The 19,812-nt window shown below is 40.3% G+C and overlaps 1 protein-coding gene and 1 pseudogene across 6 annotated transcripts in view; both read left to right on the top strand.

The window, feature by feature from the left end:
* FNIP1 (folliculin interacting protein 1) overlaps nt 1-19,812 on the top strand; it is a 156,425-nt gene that overhangs the window by 123,577 nt on the left and 13,036 nt on the right. For all 6 annotated transcript variants that reach the window (XM_055299348.2, XM_055299349.1, XM_055299346.1 and 3 more), the window contains 2 exons: nt 910-2,329; nt 3,206-3,374. In XM_055299348.2, coding sequence (XP_055155323.1) covers nt 910-2,329; nt 3,206-3,374 — 1,589 coding nt within the window. The remainder of the gene's footprint in view (nt 1-909; nt 2,330-3,205; nt 3,375-19,812) is intronic.
* LOC129493321 (actin, cytoplasmic 1-like) lies at nt 14,043-15,786 on the top strand (annotated as a pseudogene).

Below are 19,812 nucleotides of genomic sequence, written 5' to 3'. Positions count from 1 at the left end.
TGGTCTTGAACTCCTGATCTCAAGTGATCCACCCATCTCGGCCTCCCAGAGTGCTGGAATTACAAGCGTGAGCCACTGTGCCCGGCCCCAGAGATATGATTTAAATCAGGAATGGTTAAGTGTGTGGTGTGACTACTCTAGCTTTGCTTCATTTTACTGCTACTCCTTTCCTCTCCTTGCAAGCTAGCAGATATTGTGCTTTGTCTTTTCTTGATTGGACACAGCTACAGAATCCTTGTGTACATAGTACTTCAGGCAGTACTTCTCTAACCAGGTAAAAATGCTCTGCATGGAGTCTGGGTTATAGAATATTCTTGGGATATGTGAGTTTCAGAACTGACTCTTTGCTTGAGGTTTCTGAACCATAGCATTTGTTTAAAGAAGTAACCAGAAAACTCTGAATTCACCTTTGTCTCTGGTTAAGATTATTCATCTCATCTTCCTCCCTTGAATAGTCACTCATCTGTTAAAGAACTAAGAGTGAGGCCAGGCACGGTGGCTCATGCCTGTAATCTCAGCACTTGGGAGGCCAAGGCCAGTGGATTGCTTGAGCCCAGGAGCTCAAGACCAGCCTAGGAAACATGGCAAAACTCTGTCTCTACAAAAAAAAATACAAAAAATTAGCCAGGCATGGTGGCACGCACCTATAGTGCCAGCTACTCAGGAGGCTGAGGTAGGAGGATCACCTGAGCCTAGGAGGCTGTGGCTGCAGTGAACCATGATTGTACCACTGCACTTCAGCCAGGATTACAGTGTGAGACCCTGTCTCAAAAAAAAAAAAAAAAAAAAAACAAGAGTAAAACCTAAACTATTACTCATACAGTAAGAGTAGGTTTCTGATCATTAAAAATAGCTTACTTAGCTGTGTCAGTAAAGGACATGTCCAATAACTTATTTTTTCCATTACAGGAGACTTATATGGCGCTATTGGCTCTCCTGTACGGTTAGCAAGGACTGTGGTAGTTGGCAAACGACAAGACATGGTCCAGAGGCTACTTTATTTTCTTACTTATTTTATAAGATGCTCTGAACTTCAAGAAACACATCTTTTAGAAAATGGAGAAGATGAAGCCATTGTTATGCCAGGCACAGTAATTACTACCACTTTAGAGAAAGGTGAAATAGAAGAATCAGAGTATGTCCTTGTCACAATGCATAGAAACAAAAGCAGTTTGCTCTTTAAAGAGTCAGAAGAAATAAGAACTCCCAGTTGTAACTGTAAATATTGCAGTCATCCACTCCTTGGGCAGAATGTAGAGAACATTTCACAACAAGAGAGAGAAGATATTCAAAACAGCTCTAAGGAGCTGCTAGGAATTTCAGATGAGTGCCGGATGATTTCTCCTTCTGACTGCCAAGAAGAAAATGCTGTTGATGTTAAACAGTACAGAGATAAATTAAGAACTTGCCTTGATGCCAAGTTAGAGACAGTTGTTTGCACAGGATCTGTTCCAGTAGACAAATGTGCATTGTCAGAGTCAGGCTTAGAGCCAACAGAGGAAACATGGCAGAGTGAGAAGTTGCTGGATTCAGACAGTCACACAGGCAAAGCAATGAGATCCACAGGAATGGTTGTGGAAAAAAAACCTCCAGATAAGATTGTGCCTGCTTCATTTTCTTGTGAGGCTGCCCAGACAAAGGTTACTTTCCTGATTGGGGATTCTATGTCACCTGATTCAGATACTGAGCTTCGAAGTCAGGCAGTGGTGGATCAGATTACCAGACATCACACCAAACCATTGAATGAAGAAAGAGAGGCTATTGATCAGCATCAAGAAACTAAACAAACAACTAAGGACCAATCAGGAGAGTCTGATATACAGAACATGGTTTCTGAAGAGCCCTGTGAACTTCCCTGTTGGAATCATTCAGACCCAGAAAGCATGAGCTTATTTGACGAATATTTTAATGATGATTCAATCGAAACCAGGACTATTGATGATGTTCCAGTTAAAACAAGTACAGATAGTAAAGACCATTGCTGTATGTTAGAGTTTTCAAAAATATTGTGTACAAAAAATAACAAACAGAACAATGAATTTTGTAAATGTATAGAAACCGTTCCCCAAGATTCATGTAAAACCTGCTTTCCTCAGCAGGACCAAAGAGATACACTCTCCATTCTTGTCCCCCATGGGGATAAAGAGAGTTCAGATAAAAAAATTGCTGTAGGGACTGAATGGGACATTCCAAGAAATGAAAGTTCAGATAGTGCCCTTGGGGATAGTGAAAGTGAAGATACAGGTCATGATATGACTAGACAAGTTAGCAGTTATTATGGAGGAGAGCAAGAAGATTGGGCAGAAGAGGATGAGATACCTTTTCCTGGGTAAGTAGGAAGTTTTCACCTATAATGGGCCCTATATAAATATGTACCATTCTTTTGTTTAGCTGTTCTCTGAAGGTTAGTATAAAAGAAGAGATCATTGTCCTGGATAGCTCTCTCTTATTTTCATATTCTCTTAACTCATAAGAAGAAGTAAAAGCTAAGCACCAGAAACACCCTGGAAAGGTTTTATGAAGACCTCAGAGAAAAGTTAAAGGATCTGGTTGATAAGTATAAGATTTCTTACTGCTTAGAAGGTTTCAAGCCATTGAGGAGTGACTTATGCCCCCCAAAAGGACATATGCTGAGCCTGGCAGTTAAGGAGCACTAATCCCTGAGATGTTAGAATGGCTGTTAGAAATAGATTTGGCCAAGACTAAGAGGAAAACAGAGAATGTATACTTTGGGTCAAGTATGCAAGGAGAAGATTCATGCTTGAGAAACGTTACATACCCAGCTTTGGACTTGTGAGGCATTTAATTGTTTTGTTTTAGATTATTGTTTTCATAATCTGATTGTATTAAGAATGTGCTACAAACACAAGGTACGGTTCTCTTAAAGTCTATTAGGAAAGATTGATCCTCACTTCATTACTCAGTTGCTCATCAGACCTTCTTCTCTGAATAAGAAGGAGTATTTTATTTTCTGATAGAGCACTTGAGCCAGTTTTTAAATAAGGATGATTTTACTCTTGATTTTACTATTATTACCATTTTACTCTTAATTTTTACGATTATTACCATTATATAAGGATGACTTTACACTTGATTTTAATACAGACTAGTGTTAAATATGGACAAGTAGAATTCACTTTTTTTTTTAACTGGTTAAATATATTTATTACTAATTAGATGTCTTTTGGGGGCATTTTTCTTCCAGGTCAAAGTTAATCGAAGTGAGTGCTGTTCAGCCCAACATTGCCAACTTTGGGAGGTCCTTGCTGGGTGGCTACTGCTCATCTTATGTGCCTGACTTTGTTCTTCAAGGAATTGGGAGTGATGAGAGGTTCCGTCAGTGTCTGATGTCAGATTTATCTCATGCTGTGCAGGTGAGTGACCTTCACTGTTTTTGAGTTTATTTAGAAGAAACTGTTAAACAGCAGAACCCAAAATTGCCTTATATTTTTGGTCATACTTTTTACAACACAATCATTGTTCTCTGAATCCATCACTTTATATTCAGTGCCCATATCTTTGTATCTGTCACTGTGAAAGCAAATAAAGTTCCAGAAATCTATCCACATGGATATCTGAAATATAGAAAGTACTTCATGTATTCATGGATGTCCATCAACTAGGTTATTTATAGTATCAAAAATTTGTAAGTGCTTAAGTTTGAATGGAATTATTTTCTTAATTTCCTTTTCAGATTACTCATTGCTTACATACAGAAGTGGGGTTGGCTTTTGTGTATTGATCTTGTATCTTTTGGTCTTTCTGAAACTCTTATTAGTCTATTCATTTTTCTGTCTAGGTTCCCTAAGGTTTTCTACACACAGGCTCATGTTATCAGTGAACAGACAGTTTTAAATCTTTCTTAACAATCTGGCTGCCTTTTGTCCCTGCTACCCCCAACTTTTTTTTTTTTTTTTTTTTTGACTGATTGTACTGGCTAGAATTTTCAATACAATGTTGCATGGAAGTGGTGACCATGGGCATCATTTCCTTTTTGCTAATCTTAGGAGAAAGACATTGCATCTTTCATGATTAAGTATGATGTTAGTTGTAAGGTTTTTGTGATGCCCTTTATTAGATGGAAGAAGTTCCCTTTTTATTTTTATTTTATTTAACCAAATGCTTCTTTTAGAGACAGGCAGTTCTCTTTTATTCCTAGTTTTTAGACAGTTTGGTTTTTTCTGTCCATCCTTTAATCATGAATGAGTGTGGGATTTTGTCATATGCTTTTTCTCAATGTCTATTGAGATTGTATTGTCATATCGTTTTTCATCTTTAAACTATTAATGTCATGGATTTCATTAATTAATTTTTAGATGTTAAACCAACCATTGTATTCCTAGGAAGCAATCCTCACTCTGTCATGGTATATAATTTTTTTATATGTTGCTGGGTTTGATTTACCAATATTTTATTGTGGATATTGGAGTCTATATTCATGAGAAATATTGCTTTTTAGTTTTCTTGTGATGTCTTAGTCTAGCTCTGATATCAGGGTAATACTGGCATGTCCTTCTCTATTTTCTGGAAGAGTTTCTAGAAGATTAGTACTATTTTTTTTCCTCTAAAAGTTTGGTAGAATTCACTAGTGAAACCATCTGCATCCAGGCTTTTAAGAATAAGAATATTTTAAATTGCTAATTTAATTTATTCACCTTTTATACATTTAGATTTTCTATTTGTTTCTGAGTCAATTTTGGTAATTTTTGTCTTTTAGCAATTTATTAGTTTCATTTAAGTGTCCTAATTTACTAGAATAAAGTTCTTTATAGTATACACTTACAATCCTTTTAGTTTTTATAAGGTTGCTGGTAATGTCCCCTCTTTTGTTCCTGAATTTTGTAATGTGTGTTTTTGTTTGTTTGTTTGTTTTTCAAATGATGAGGGCTTCTCCAAAGAGAAGTTCATTCGTGGTTTCACTTAAATTGTATATATTTTTTGCCCATATGCATCAAGGATTAGCAAGCTATGGACAGTGGGCCAAATGGTCCTGCTTTTTATAGATGAAGTTTTATTAGAACACAACCACAGTCATTCATTTATATGCTCTCTGGCTATGTTCATGCCTAACAGCAGAGTTGAGTTATTGAGACAGAGACTTTTCAGCCCCCAAACCCTAAAATATTTGTTGGTTCTTATTTTATTTTTCTTGAGACAGAGTCTCGCTCTATCACCCAGGCAGGAGTACAGTGGCGCCATCTGAGCTCACAGTAACTTCTGCCTCCCAGGTTCAAGCGATTCTCCTGCCTCAGCCTCTCGAGTAGCTGGGATTACAGGCGCCCACCACCACACCTGCCTAATTTTTGTATTTTTAGTAAAGATGGTGTTTCACCATGTTGGCCGGGTTGGTCTGGAACCCCTGACCTCAGGTGATCCACCCACCTTGGCCTCCCAAAGTGCTGGGATTATAGGCGTGAGCCACTGCACCTGGCCAAATCTGACAAATTTTGATCTGTTGTATTTTCAGTTTCATTCATTTCAAAATGTTTTTACATTTTGCTTGTAATTTCTTTGACTTATGAGTTTAGAAGTATGCTGTTTAATTTACAAATATTTATGGAATTCTCAAAAGTTGTTTTGCTGTTGGTTTCTAATTTAATTCCATTATGGTTAGAGAACCTACTTTGTTCAACACTTGTAAATTTATTGAGACTGTTTTACGGCACTTGAAAAGAATATATATTCTGCTTTTGTTGAAATGTTCTATAGCTATCAGGTCAAGTTAGATAACCATTAGATAATAGTCTTAATTAAGTCTTTTATGTCCTTGCTGATTTTCGGTTTGGTTCTGCCATCAGTTATTGAGAATGAAGTATTGAAGTCTTCAGCTATTGTTTGGTTGAATTTTCTATTTCTCCCTTCAATTGTACGTATCACTTCAATACTTTGCTTTAATAACAAAATCTGGTCACCTCTCCATTTAAAAAGTTAATAAAGAAATAGAGAGGCCCAGAATGGTGGCTCACGCCTATAATCCCAGCACTTTGGGAGGCCAAGGTGGGTGGATTACTTGAGGTCGAGAGTTTGTGACCAGTCTGGCCAACATGGTGAAACCCTGTCTCTACAAAAATACAAAAATTAGCTGGGTGTGGTGGCATGTGCCTTTAATCCCAGCTGCTTGGGAGGCTGAGGCAGGAGAATCACTTGAATCCAGGAGGTGGAGGTTGCAGTGAGCCGAGATCATGCCACTGCACTCCAGCCTGGGCAACAGAGCAAGACAACCATCTCAAAACAAACAAACAGAAATGAAGAAAGCCAAGTGGGAAATTATGGATGAGAAAATGTGGCTTAGTGAGCAACAGTCAGTTGTTAGCCAATAAGGTTTAAACCTTCTGTGTCTGTAGAAAGTTACCTAAGTTGTAAAGTTTGGTGTTTTATTGGATAGTAGAGAAATTATGGCAAATATAGATAAAAATAATTTGTGAAAAAAACTTATCAGAACTTGTGATCTTCATATTTAAAGGCTAGTTTGCTCAGCTTTTGAATACCAATCAAGTATTTATTGACCTACTGTGTTCTGAATATAGTGCCAGTACTCCAAGGGATATATGTATGAAAAAGAAAAAGTTTCTGAGTTCACGTTTTTAACTTAGCAACAGAGAAAATAAGGCCAAGTGTATGAATAAATGTAGTATAAAACATAACAAAAGTAGTGCCTGAGGAAGATACTTGAATGCATTATTGCTTCAAAGGACAGAATTTTTATCAGTTGGTGGTATGGATGCCCTTCAGGGTAAAGGAACCGTTTCTAGTTTTTTCAATGCTTCCCTCCAATACCTGATGTAGTGCCTACTATTTGTTGAATTACTTGATTAAGGAATTATATATGAGTTCTTCTAATGCACTCTGTGTCTTCTAATGCATTCTTGTCTTTCTTTATGTCTGATCCTAGTTGCTTAGTCTCTTTTCTACTTTCATCTGTACCCATTGCCAAACACAGTGTCTTTTGACTTTCGCTGTGAAAGCCTGGCATTGGAAAACATTGCTGCCTCCTACTGAAGATAAAGACAATATTTTGATTTTAAGGGTTTCTACCGGCTATTATAGGATAAATAATAATAATAATAGTATTTAGTTTTTATCGTTGCCTTACTGTGTCCCAGGCACTTAAGTGTACTATTGCGTTTAATCTTATAATAATCCTTTGAGGTACTTATTATTGTTATCTTTGTGTTTCAGATATGGCTCAGAGAAGTTTTTAAGTTACACAGACAGGGAATGGCAAAACTAGAATTCAGTTCTTAACTGCCTGTTCTTAAGCTGCTATGCCATACTGTTACTAAAACAGATGAACAAAGAGTAATACAAATAGCAAAATCACCATTACAAAGTTATAAGACATTTATATTAGTGGTCCTAGGTCTGTTGCTCTTGGATTCCTTCCACTGTGGTAAAAAGGAAGGAGCTATTTGTCTTTCCTCCTCTGTTTTAGTAATTGGGTTTCTAGTTTTTCCTTCCCATATTTTCATTTAGTCATGTAAGTATACTATCAAAGCACTATTATAGAAAAATTTGACAAAAAGAAAAATAAAACACCTTCAGTCTCAGCACTGACAAGTTGTTGAATTTTCTTATCAATCATTTTTCCAAAGCATGTATAGGATTTCTAAAAAAATTATTTGGCCAGGCGCAGTGGCTCACGGCTGTAATCTCAGCCCTTTGGGAGGTCGAGGCAGGCAGATCACGAGGTCAGGAGATCAAGACCATCCTGGCTAACACGGTGAAACCCCATCTCTACTAAAAATACAAAAATTTAGCCGGGCGTGGTGGCAGGTGCCTGTAGTCCCAGCTACTAGGGAGGCTGAGGCAGGAGAATGGCCTGAACCCAGGAGGCGGAGCTTGCAGTGAGCTGAGATCATGCCACTGCGCTCCAGCCTGGGTGACAGAGCGAGACTCCGTCTCAAAAAAAAAAAAGTATTTTAGGCCGAGCGCAGTGGCTCACGCCTGTAATCCCAGCGCTTTGGGAGGCCAAGGTGGGCGGATCACGAGGTCAAGAGTTCGAGACCAATCTGGCCAACATACTGAAACCCCGTCTCTACTAAAAATACAAAAAATTAGCTGGGTGTGGTGGTGGGCATCTGTAATCCCAGCTACTCGGGAGGCTGAGGCAGGAGAATCACTTGAACCTGGGAGGCAGAGATTGCAGTGAGGCAAGATTTCACCATTGCACTCCAGCCCAGGTGACAGTGTGAGACTCCATCTCAAAAAAAAAAAAAAAAAAACATATATATATATATATATATATATATATATATATATATATTTGTATTTTAATCCTTGCATACTTAAAGTTTATCATATTTAACATGAAAAAATTTTTATGTGACTGCATGGAAAAACATGTAGGAACCTTTTAATATATAAATAATGGAAGTGATACTTTAAAAGAAAATAGTCTTATTTTTCTGAATTATAAGAGGAGAGTGTCTTTTCTTTTTCTCCCTGATGTTTAAGAAAGTAGCATTTTTCTTAATATGTATTTAATTTACAAAATGTTGAAATGTGAAGAAAGCCAAACACAAATTTTCCTAACTCTACCATCAGCTATTCTTAATACAGAAACTTCCTCCAGGCATTAGGCAGCATCGTGGCTTCTCATAAAACCCAGAATTGGCCACTTACTACTGGTGTATCATAAGACAGAATATTTACTCTAGGAAAGCCTCAGTTTCTTTGGCTATAATGAAAGTAATACTGATGTTTGTATACCAGACATACACTGTGTGGTGATATTAGTCACACTGTGCTTTGCATCTTCTTGTTATGATTATTCTGTATGTATGTGTATTTATATATCATATGTATGTCTGGAGCCTTATATATAAAAAGATATGCTTGTGTATATCTGTGTAAATACACAATATTTACACAGATAAATACACAATATTTACACAGATAAATACACAAGCATATCTTTTTATATATAAATACACAGTTATACACAAGGATATCTTTTTATATATAAGTATATATTTTTATATAGTTGAGTCCTTATATATAAAATATATGCATGTATATGTATTTATATATACCCATGTTTTTGTACTCTTTATGATTTTATATTATCTGTTTTAAATTCTGCTTTTGTTACATAATAGTTAATGTAAGAATATTTCCCCATGCTAACATAGTGTGTAAACATTGTTTTTAATGTATATGGATTATTGCACGGTTTTGTCATAGTTTATGTTTCTCACCATTCTCCTGTTGCTCTTTTTTTTTTTTTTTTTTTTTTTTGTGAGACAGGGTCTTGCTCTGTCATCCAGGCTAGAGTGCAGTGGCACGAACATGGCTTACCACAGCCTTGAACTCCTGGGCTCAAGCAATCCTCCCACCTCAGCTTGCCCAGTAGCTGGGACTGTAGGCACATGCCAGCATGCCCAGCTAACGTGTTTATTTTTTGTGAAGATGGAGTCTCTCTGTATTATCCAGGCTGGTCTCGAACTCTGGAGCCTCAAGTGATCCTCCCACCTTGGCCTCCCAAAAATCTTGTTCTAAAGAGAAAGCCAAGTTTCACCTTTGCATTAGTGTATTAGTAACGTTAAACCCAATTATTAATAAAACCTTATAAACAAATCAATTGAATCTTAATTAGTTTAACCATAAGGTAAAATTTTAATAAATCTTTTTTAATCTTTTACAATTTTCTGTTAAGCAGTAGATCGATTCACTAAGAAAACCATGTTATTCAGACACATGAGCCCAGATTTTGGCCCTGCATTAGTGTCCTCTTATTTCAGTGTTCAACATACAGAAAAATTAAATAATCCCCTTCAAATCTTAGCAAACTTGCTTATACCTACAGAACTTCCTTTATAAGATCAACCCTTCACAAACCCGCTACACCTTGCTTAAACCTTCCGTTTTGTCCTATTACTCTTTTAGGTTAAGACAATTGTTAAATCCTTCTGAGCTAGACAAAATTTCATTCCCTTTGACAAAAACCATATTCCCATGCCTTCTTATAGCCTCCCACCAAAACCACATTCTTTTTTCCTTCTACACCTTGTATATAAAACTGTTTTTCCAGTAGTCTCACGTGCATGCTGCCCTGTTAACTTTTAGCAAATTTTATTTTTGGTGAGAAACCTGGTAAATAAGCAATTTTAACCATGTATAATATTGCAGAACCCATGACTTTTCCCAGCCTAGCCATGGGACCTGCCTAACTCCATATGTCTCCAGGCCTTACCTAGAATCTATTGGCTGTAGAACAGACAAACAATTAGTAAAAGTCACAGAAGCAGTTTATCACCTTAAAGCATCCAGCAAACAGTGTTTGACCTGCCAAATTTAGACTAAATACTTAAACTTTGAAGACATTTTCATTTTACTTTACCAATAATCTCTTTTTTATTTACAAAAAGATTATTAGACTCATGAGACCTACAGGCATTAAAGTTTCCATTTTTCTGACAATGTTTGATTCAAGCGCTTATTTTTCTTTAAGCCAGTTATTGGAGCTCCATATATAAACATCACACACCCACGACACATATAAATACACAGAAACAGAGAATCAAGACAAAATTCCATTAACTGAGAAGTTTTTGAAGGGAAGGCTGGAGCTTTCAAACAATATCTATACATATAGCCCAAATATCAGCTAATTAAGTCGATTTCTAACTATGGAGCTCTCAAGAGAAAAATTCTTTTAAAATCTTTTATTACCAGATTTCAATGAGGACAAACTCTGACTTTTGAATCCTTTTACTAGAGGTAACCTTCTATGTGAAATCGATAAGCCTTAACTAAGGGGATGACTTAAACAAGGATGCAGGAGGTGTCTCCAAAGAGATGGTAAACGATTTATAAGATCTAGAATATCCCCAGGCCAGCCGTGGTGGCTCACACCTGTAATCCCAGCACTTTGGGAGGCCGAGGCAGGTGGATCACCTGAGGTCAGGAGTTCAAGACCAGCCTTACCAACATGGCAAAACCCCGTCTCCACTAAAAATACAAAAATTAGCCATCAGGCACAGTGGTGCACGCCTGTAATCCCAGCTACGCAGGATGCTGAGGCAGGAGAACACTTGAACCTGGGAGGCCGAGGTTGCGGTTAGCCAAGATTGTGCCACTGCACTCCAGCCCGGGTGACAGAGCGAGACGCCATCTCAAAAAAAAAAAAATCTAGAATATCTCCAAAGGTAGTTCAGAGAAAACAAAATTCAAGATAAGAAATAAGAAGCTGTGCATGGAAGGAAAAAGAATAAATAAATGGCAAAAGTTCCACAAGTATTACACCAAAAAGGACTTACTCCCAAAGCCTGAACTGAACCCAAGCCACCCACCACTGTGGGAGGGCAAAGCCTTTGCAACTGTCCTACAGTACAAGGTGACTGCTGTTGTCTTTCCCAGAAGGAATCTAGAGCATTTTCAAGCTTGCAAAAGATTTTAACTGCTCAAGAGAATTTTCTAAGACTAACCATGTCATTATTATGCATTTTTCTTTTAATTTAACCTTTTTCTTTCAATGAGGTAGTCAGTTCCAATAGTGACTCAATCTAAGAAACCTATTAAAGTTTAGATGGTAATTTTCCAGTTTTTTTTTTCTTTTCTTTTTACATTAGAAGCAAAAGGTATCTAGGGTAGAAGAGGCATCTCCATGATCCCCAAGAATTCACTCTCAGAAATGGGCTTAAGATAGCAAAAGATGACAAATGCCCTATAGAGATGGGACCTTTTCAGTCAAAACTCACCCAAGGGCTTGACACATTTGGGGTGAAGAATGTGCTGACTCATCTCAGACTCCCAGCCCTTTCAGATTGTGTGCCTGACATGAACTTGAAAATTCCTGTTCTCTGGATGGTGGAGACCAAGAGAGAGTATCCCCACAGGGTCACAAAGTTATGCTGTCAAGGATGTAAAACAAGATTAGAGGGAAGCCTCATTTAGTTTTTGTTTCAGGGACACACAGCAAAGTTTATAACTGACCCATCGAGAAGTACACCAGAATCACTACAGCTTCAGATTAGCCGCTCACAGATCCTTTTTCTTATTAATAAACAGTGATTTTTACCATTCACTTACCTGATTTGCACAGAGAGAGAGAGGCCAGAAGCCTCGCTGGTAAGAAATTCTTACCTTTTGGCCGGGTGCGGTGGCTCACGCTTGTAATCCCAGCACTGTGGGAGGCCGAGGCAGGCGGATCATGAGGTCAGGAGATCGAGACCATGGTGAAACCCCGTCTCTACTAAAAATACAAAAAAATTAGCCGGGCGTGGTGGCGGGCACCTGTAGTCCCAGCTACTCGGAGAGGCTGAGGCAGGAGAATGGTGTGAACCTGGGAGGCGGAGCTTGCAATGAGCCGAGATCATGCCACTGCACTCCAACCTGGGTGACAGAGCGAGACTCCGTCTCAAAAAAAAAAAAGAAAAAAAAATTCTTACCTTTTGCCGGCACGGCAGGTTTCTGATTTCCCTTTCCCTGAGTGGCCCTGGCAATGTTGCTCACCACACCATAGTCAAAAAGGAAAATTACTTTTGTGTGTTTCATTGAACCATAGGCAGAAACCTCTCGACTTTGTAAGATGTCACCCAATAGGCTGTGCGGGGGAGCGAGGGAGAGGGGCGAGAGACTACCAAATTAACATTCTTTATCTCAGCCTAGTGAAGCACACATAACAAAACAGACACTAGTCACTTTTCTCAACACCTAATACTGACTTATCAAGGCTCAATCTTTTTCTAGTGTGCCCCTGTCATCTTTGATCCCCTCAAGGTAGGGAGGGATGACCTCTGACTGGGAATTCATTGGGTGATGTCTGGACAACATGAAGAGCAGAAAGTCACCCCAGGTCAAACCTGTTGAACTTCCTTCACTGCTCAGCAAATGTGACCAAATAAAGTTCTCCGAGTTAGGTCTGCTGGACTTCCATCACCAGTTCCTTTAGAGATCCCCTCTACATGTACACACACACACACACACACACACACACACACACACACACACACACAAAGACAACACAGACAGAAGGTCTCTCAAACCAAGATCCCTGAGCAAGAATTCCAAGAGTATGCTTCTATTCTCTGAGAAATCTCCCTGAAATCTTCCTGATTGAGGAGAAGTCTCCCCAACGAAGACTCTTCCTACTGATTAGGGAGAGCCAATCGAGACCCCCAAAGGGGCCAAACTTAGATCCCTTAAGAAGCCAAACCAATCAGAAGAAGGAAGGAGGCATTGGCACCACCTAGAATGCCCACCAGACCAGTTCAGAGATGTCTTTACAGGAACGATTTGTGTACTGCAATTAAATCCATGCACCATGGGTCAGCAGTGTGTTGCTGGTAGAGATAGTGCCAACGTCAGCCCCCAGTCCAAGAGAACTATGCAGCCACGTGGGCTGGCCTCTGGATCTGTTGCCGGTGGGGGACTACCAAACCGTGGGCAGGTAGCCACAACAGTGATCCCAGACGAGCCCCCAAATTTGTAACTGCCCAGGCCTTCTTCCTGCCCACTGCATAAAGACAGACTATGGTATTTTAGTACAGAAAAAGTTCAGTAGACACAAGGCCAGCCACCCCACGTGGTAGATGGAGTTCATACTCAAATCATCTCCTTCAAAGCTTGTAGGTTAGGGATTTTTAAAAGGCAGTTTGGGGGAAGGAGTGGGGTGGCCAGGTAACAGGTGCTTGCGGCTGATTGGATGGGGCAGAAATAAAATCATAGGGGGTTGAAGCTGTCCTACTGGGGCCAAATCGCTTCTGGATGGGGCTACAGGAGCAGATTGTCAGTCCAAGTGGAGCCAAGGGTGTCAGACATGCAAAAAACCTGGAAAGAGATCTCAAAATGCCAGCGCACATAGCGGTGTTATTTGTAATTGAGAAAGTTTCTTATAATCTCCAGAATAATGTCTGCACCTTAGCAGGACTCAAACTCCTCTTCTCCTTTCAGCCTGATGGCTTCCTCTTAACTTTACAAAAGCAGTTGAGTTTTGGGCAAAGCCTATTATCATTTAAACTGTAGCCTGGACCACCAAGACTGTGTCCACCCTGCAAGCACAGTGCCTCACCCTCGCCACTCTGCTGCCCATCCACACCCGCCGCCGCCAGTTCACCATGGATGATGATATTGCTGCGCTTGTCGACAATGGCTCTGGCATGTGGAAGGTCTCCTTCACAGGCAGTGATGCCCCTGGGCCGTCTTCCCCTCCATCATGGGGCACCCGAGGCACCAGGGCATGGTGATGGGCATGGGTCAGAAGGACTGCTATGTGGATGACAAGGCCCAGAGCAAGAGAGGCATCGTGACCCTGAAGTACCCCATGGATCATGGCATCATCACCAACTGGGATGACATGGAGAAGATCTGGCACCACACCTTCTACAACGAGCTGCATGTGGCTCGCGAGGAGCACCGTATGCTGCTGACTGAGGCCCCCCTGAATCCAAGGCCAACCACAAGAAGATGACTCAGATCATATTTGAGACCTTCAACACCCCAGCCATATATATGGCCATCCGGGCCATGCTGTCCCTGTACATCTCTGGCCGTACCACTGGCATCGTGATGGACTCCAGCGATGGGGTCACCCACACTGTGCCCATCTACAAGGGGTACGCCCTCCCCCATGCCATCCTGTGTCTGGACGTGGCTGGCCAGGACCTTACTAACTACCTCATGAAGATCCTCACCGAGCACAGCTACAGCTTTACCACCATGGCCAAGCGGGAAATCATATGTGACCTCAAGGAGAAGCTATACTACGTCGCCCTGGACTTTGAGCAGGAGATGGCCATAGTGGCCTCCAGCTCCTCCCTGGAGAACAGCTATGAGCTGTCCGATGGCCAGGTCATCACCATTGGCAATGAGCTGTCCTGCTGCCCTGAGACGCTCTTCCAGCCTTCCTTCCTGAGCATGGAATTCCTGTGACATCCACAAAACTACTTTCAACTCCATCATGAAATGTGACGTGGACATCCACAAAGACCTATATGCCAACAGTGTTGTTTGGCGGCAACATGTACCCTGGCATTGCCAACAGGATGCAGAAGGAGATCATCACTCTGGTGCCCAGCATGATGAAGATCAAGATCAGTGCTCCTCTGGAGAGCACAAATACTTCGTGTGGATGGGCGGCTCCATCCTGGCATTGCTGTCCACCTTCCAGCAGATGTGGATCAGCAAGCAGGAGTACAATGAGTCTGGCCTCTCCATCGTCCATTGCAAATGCTTCCAGGCAGACTGTTACTTAGTTGCGTTACACCCTTTCTTGACAAAACCTAACTTGTGCAGAAAACAAGATGAGATTGGCATGGCTTTGTTTTTTTGTTTTTGGTGTTGATTTTTTTTTTTTTTTTTTTTGCTAGACTCAGGATTTAAAAACTGGGACAGTGAAGGTGACAGCAGTCGGCTGGAGCAAGCATCCCCCAAAGTTCTACAATGTGGCTGAGGACTTTGATTGTACATTGTTCTTTTTTCTAATAGTCATTCCAAATATCATGAAACGCATTGCTACAGGAAGTCCCTTGCCCCCCTAAAAGCCACCCCATTTCTCCCTAAGGAGAATGGCCCAGTCCTCTCCCGAGTCCACACAGGGGAGGTGATAGCATTGCTTTCATGTAAATTATATAATGCAAAATTTTTTAATCTTTGCCGTAATTATTTTTTTATTTTGTTTTACTTTGAATGATCAGCCTTTGTGGCCCCCCTTTTTTGTCCCTCAACTTGAGATGTATGAAGGCTTTTGGTCACCCTCGGAGTGGGTGGAGGCAGCCAGGGCTTACCTGTACACTGACTTGAGACCAGTTGAATAAAACTGCACACGTTAAAAAAAACAAAACAAAACTGGAGCCTAAATGTCTTCCAAAGTTAGCTTGGCCCCATACCCCAGGAATAATTAAGGGAAAGGCCAAGATGGGTTTTGGGTTAGCTTAGTTCACTGTTATAATGTTCTCACTAATATAACTTTTGCAAAGGCGATTTCAGTATCATAGAAGGGTCCATGTGGTAAAAGAAATAAAAATCAGTCTTGAATAATATGAACCCTTCTGCTAGATTGTCTAACGTCAATTTGTTTTTTGGCCTTGCTGCTTCTACGTCTTGTTCCTCATTGTCTGGCACTGGTTTGGAAGCACTCATCTCCATCGAGTTGTCTTCTGTTCATTCCTCTGGTATGGTGTCTGTTAGCTCTTGAATTTCTGCAAGATCTATATCTTTTTTTTTTTTTTTTTTTTTTTTTTTTTTTTTTTTTTTTTGAGATGGAGTCTTGCTCTGTCGCCCAGGCTGGAGTGCAGTGGCGTGATCTTGGTTCACTGCAAGCTCCGGCTCCCGGGTTCATGCCATTCTCCTGCCTCAGCCTCCCCGGCAGCTGGGACTACAGGTGCATGCCGCCACACCCGGCTAATTTTTTTGTATTTTTGGTAGAGACGGGGTTGCACCATGTTAGCCAGGATGGTCTCAATCTCCTAACCTTGTGATCCACCTGCCTCGGCCTCCCAAAGTTGCAAGATCCATATCTTGAAAGCCTTCACCCACCATTTTTTTTTGCCATATTTACAAGCTCTTTCATGATTTCCTTGATTGGCTCTGTTGTTAAGTTCTGTGCACAACATCTGGACACAGTTTTCTCCAGCAGGAAGTTATTGTTTCAGGCTTGATGGCTTTCATGGCTTTTTCTATAACAGCAATGGCATCTTCTGTGGGGTGATTCTTCAGACTGTCATGATATTCTCTCCATTGGGGTTCTTTTCCATAGCACTGACCATCATTTTTATAGAATATTGTGTTTAATGGTCCTTATGGCACCCTGATCTAGAGGCTGAATTAGAGATGTTTTTAGGGGCAATTAGACCACTTCAACACTTTCAGTGTTAAACTCATAGGGTTCTGGGTGGCCAGGGGCATTGTCCAGCATAAGAACTTTAAAAGGCAGTCACTTACTGGCAAGGTACTTCTTGATTTTAGAAATAAAGCATGGGTGGGGCCAGGCGTGGTGGCTCACTCCTGTAATCCCAGCACCTTAGGAGGCTGAGGTGGGCAGATCATGAGGTCAGGAGTTCGAGACCAGCCTGGCCAACATAGTGAAAACTCGTCTCTACTAAAAATACAAAAATTAGCCAGGCATGGTGGCAGGTGCCTGTAGTCCCAGCTACTTGAGAGGCTGAGTCAGGAGAATCACTCGAACCTGGGAGTTGGAGGTTGCAGTGAGCTGCCTGGGCAACCCAGCAAGACTCTGTCTCAAAAAAAAAAAAAAAAATCATGGGTGGATTCAATCCAGAAAAAGAGTTTTTGTTTTTCAGGCTTTCTTGTTCTACAATCGGAAGACTTGCAGGGCTGGTGTTTATCTTTTTTCCTTCAAGGTCCAGAGGTTAGCAGCTCTTTATATAAGGGTAGTTCTGATCTTAATCCTGACTGCATTTACACAAAACAGTGGAGTTAGCTTATCCCTTCCTGCGTTAAATCTTGGTGCTTGCTCCTCTTCCTTACTAATAAATGTACTTTGTGGCCTCTTTTTCCACAACAGGGTTCTTCCATCTGCAATAAAAACCTGTTCAGGCAGATATCTTTTGTCCTCTAAGATTTTCTTGATGGTGTCCAAGAACTTGTGTATTGCCTCTTGGTCAGCAAAAGCTATTATCTTGATATTTTTTAAGCTAAACTCTTTCTAAAATTATCAAACCATCCTTTCCTAGCATTAAATTCTCCAGCTTTAGATCATTTACCCTCCTTTTGCTTTAAGTTGTCATATAATGACTTCATTTAAAAAACAATAATATTGCCGGGCGCGGTGGCTCACGCTTGTAATCCCAGCACTTTGGGAGGCCGAGGCGGGCGGATCACGAGGTCAGGAGATCGAGACCACGGTGAAACCCCGTCTCTACTAAAAATACAAAAAAAAAAATTAGCCGGGCGTGGTGGTGGGCGCTTGTAGACCCAGCTACTCAGGAGGCTGAGGCAGGAGAATGGCATGAACCCAGGAGGCGGAGCTTGCAGTGAGCCGAGATCGCGCCACTGCACTCCAGCCTGGGCAACAGAGCGAGACTCCGTCTCAAAAAAAAAAAACAAAAAAACAATAATATTAGAGTCTATAGTTAGAGCTTTCTTACTGCAACCCTGTACCCACATAAGAGCTGTATTTTCATTATGAGATTTAAAAGGTATTCTGCAAAAATACATGGTTTTCACACCTAGTGGCATTGCTGCAATGACAGCTTCACAAATTTCCTTTTCTTATTTTACAACAGTCCTCATGGTGGATTCATTGATCTTGAAATGAGGCGTAACCACAGCTACATAATCTATGGTCCATATCAAGCCATTCAAGTTTTCCTTGTAATGTCTTAACTTTTCTCTACTTTTCTTGAGAGCATTTCCAGCATCACTAGTGGTACTCCATGTGGGTCCCATTGATATTATTCAGGGTTTGCTGTATCACACTAACCATGATGAAAAATACATGAGAACCTTTAGACATCAGTTTTATTTGTTATCTTTTTGTCTTTTTGTTTCATTAGAGACAGAGTCTCACTTTGTCACCCAGACTGGAGTGCAATGGTGCAGTCATAGCTCACTGCAGCCTCAAACACCTGGGTTTAAGGGATCCTCCTGCCTTAGCCTCCCAAAAGAGGTTTGTTTTGTTTTGTTTTTTTGAGATGGACTCTCGCTGTGTCGCCCAGGTTGGAGTGCAGTGGCGCAATCTTGGCTCACTGCAAGCTCCACCTCCTGGGTTCATGCCATTCTCCTGCCTCAGCCTCCCGAGTAGCTGGGACTACAGGTGCCTGCCACCATGCCTGGCTAATTTTTTTTTTTTTTTTTTTTTTTTTTGTATTTTTAGTAGAGATGGGGTTTCACTGTGTTAGCCAGGATGGCCTTGAAAAGAGATTAGTTTTTAACTGAGGTATGCTATTTATTGGAGAGCGGAACTGCTCCTGCAGAGATGATTAAGTTGGCAGAGTGTTTGAAGTACATACTTGCAACACTTGAGCTCTGGGCAATAGCAACAGGAAGTGGCTACAAAACTATTACAGTAGTACAGTAGGTACTACAGCTAGTTTTATGCAGTTATGATTTAATACTATACACTTGTTAACATTTCTCTGGGCTGTGAATGTCACCTTGTATGCTTTGTATGTGTGTAAGTTTTTATAAATTTTAACTTCTTATAGTAGATTTGTGTGTATTTTACAGTAGTAAATGATAAAATGTACTACCTACATTTTTTTGTTTGTTTGTTTGTTTTGAGATGGGTCTTACTATGTTGCTCAGGTTAGTCTCTCCAACTACTGGGCTCAATTGATCCTCCCACCTCTGCCTCCCCGGTAGCTGGGATTACAAATGCACACTACTGTGCCATGCATACACATATATTTTATGTATTCATGACATGCCTAACTTTTCTTATTTTCCATATTTCTAGGCTACACGGTTTTGTCTGAGTTTTTCAAATTGTTGCAAATTTCCAAAAACTTTACCCATATATTATATTGGAAAAAATTGGCATCTAAGTGGACTGGCAGTTCAAACCCATTTTGTTGGTCAGCTGAATATATTTCACAATATCACAGATGTATATATCTTTGCCAAAATTATATTTCCATAATTAAGTGATGCATAACAAAGTGATTTATCCCTGGCAAGAGATGAATAAATATTTAAATACTGTTTTATAAAAAACAAATATAAGTTTGGGGCTCCATGGAAAATCTTCCCAAGGTATATTTCTGGACTTTTCCTTTGCCATTCTCTTCTTATTTCTCAATATCATTTCTCACAAATGTAGCCATTTGCATCTACTTCTATTTCTGATTCTTACTCTTACTGAATTATCCATGTTCTTCTCCCATTTTTTTCACCAGTAGTCCTGTCTGTACA

Source organism: Symphalangus syndactylus, chromosome 11, assembly GCF_028878055.3.
Source record: "Symphalangus syndactylus isolate Jambi chromosome 11, NHGRI_mSymSyn1-v2.1_pri, whole genome shotgun sequence".
Lineage (NCBI taxonomy): Eukaryota > Metazoa > Chordata > Mammalia > Primates > Hylobatidae > Symphalangus > Symphalangus syndactylus.
The sequence above is the reverse complement of the archived record's forward strand: the minus strand, read 5'-3'. Positions and strand labels throughout refer to the sequence as shown.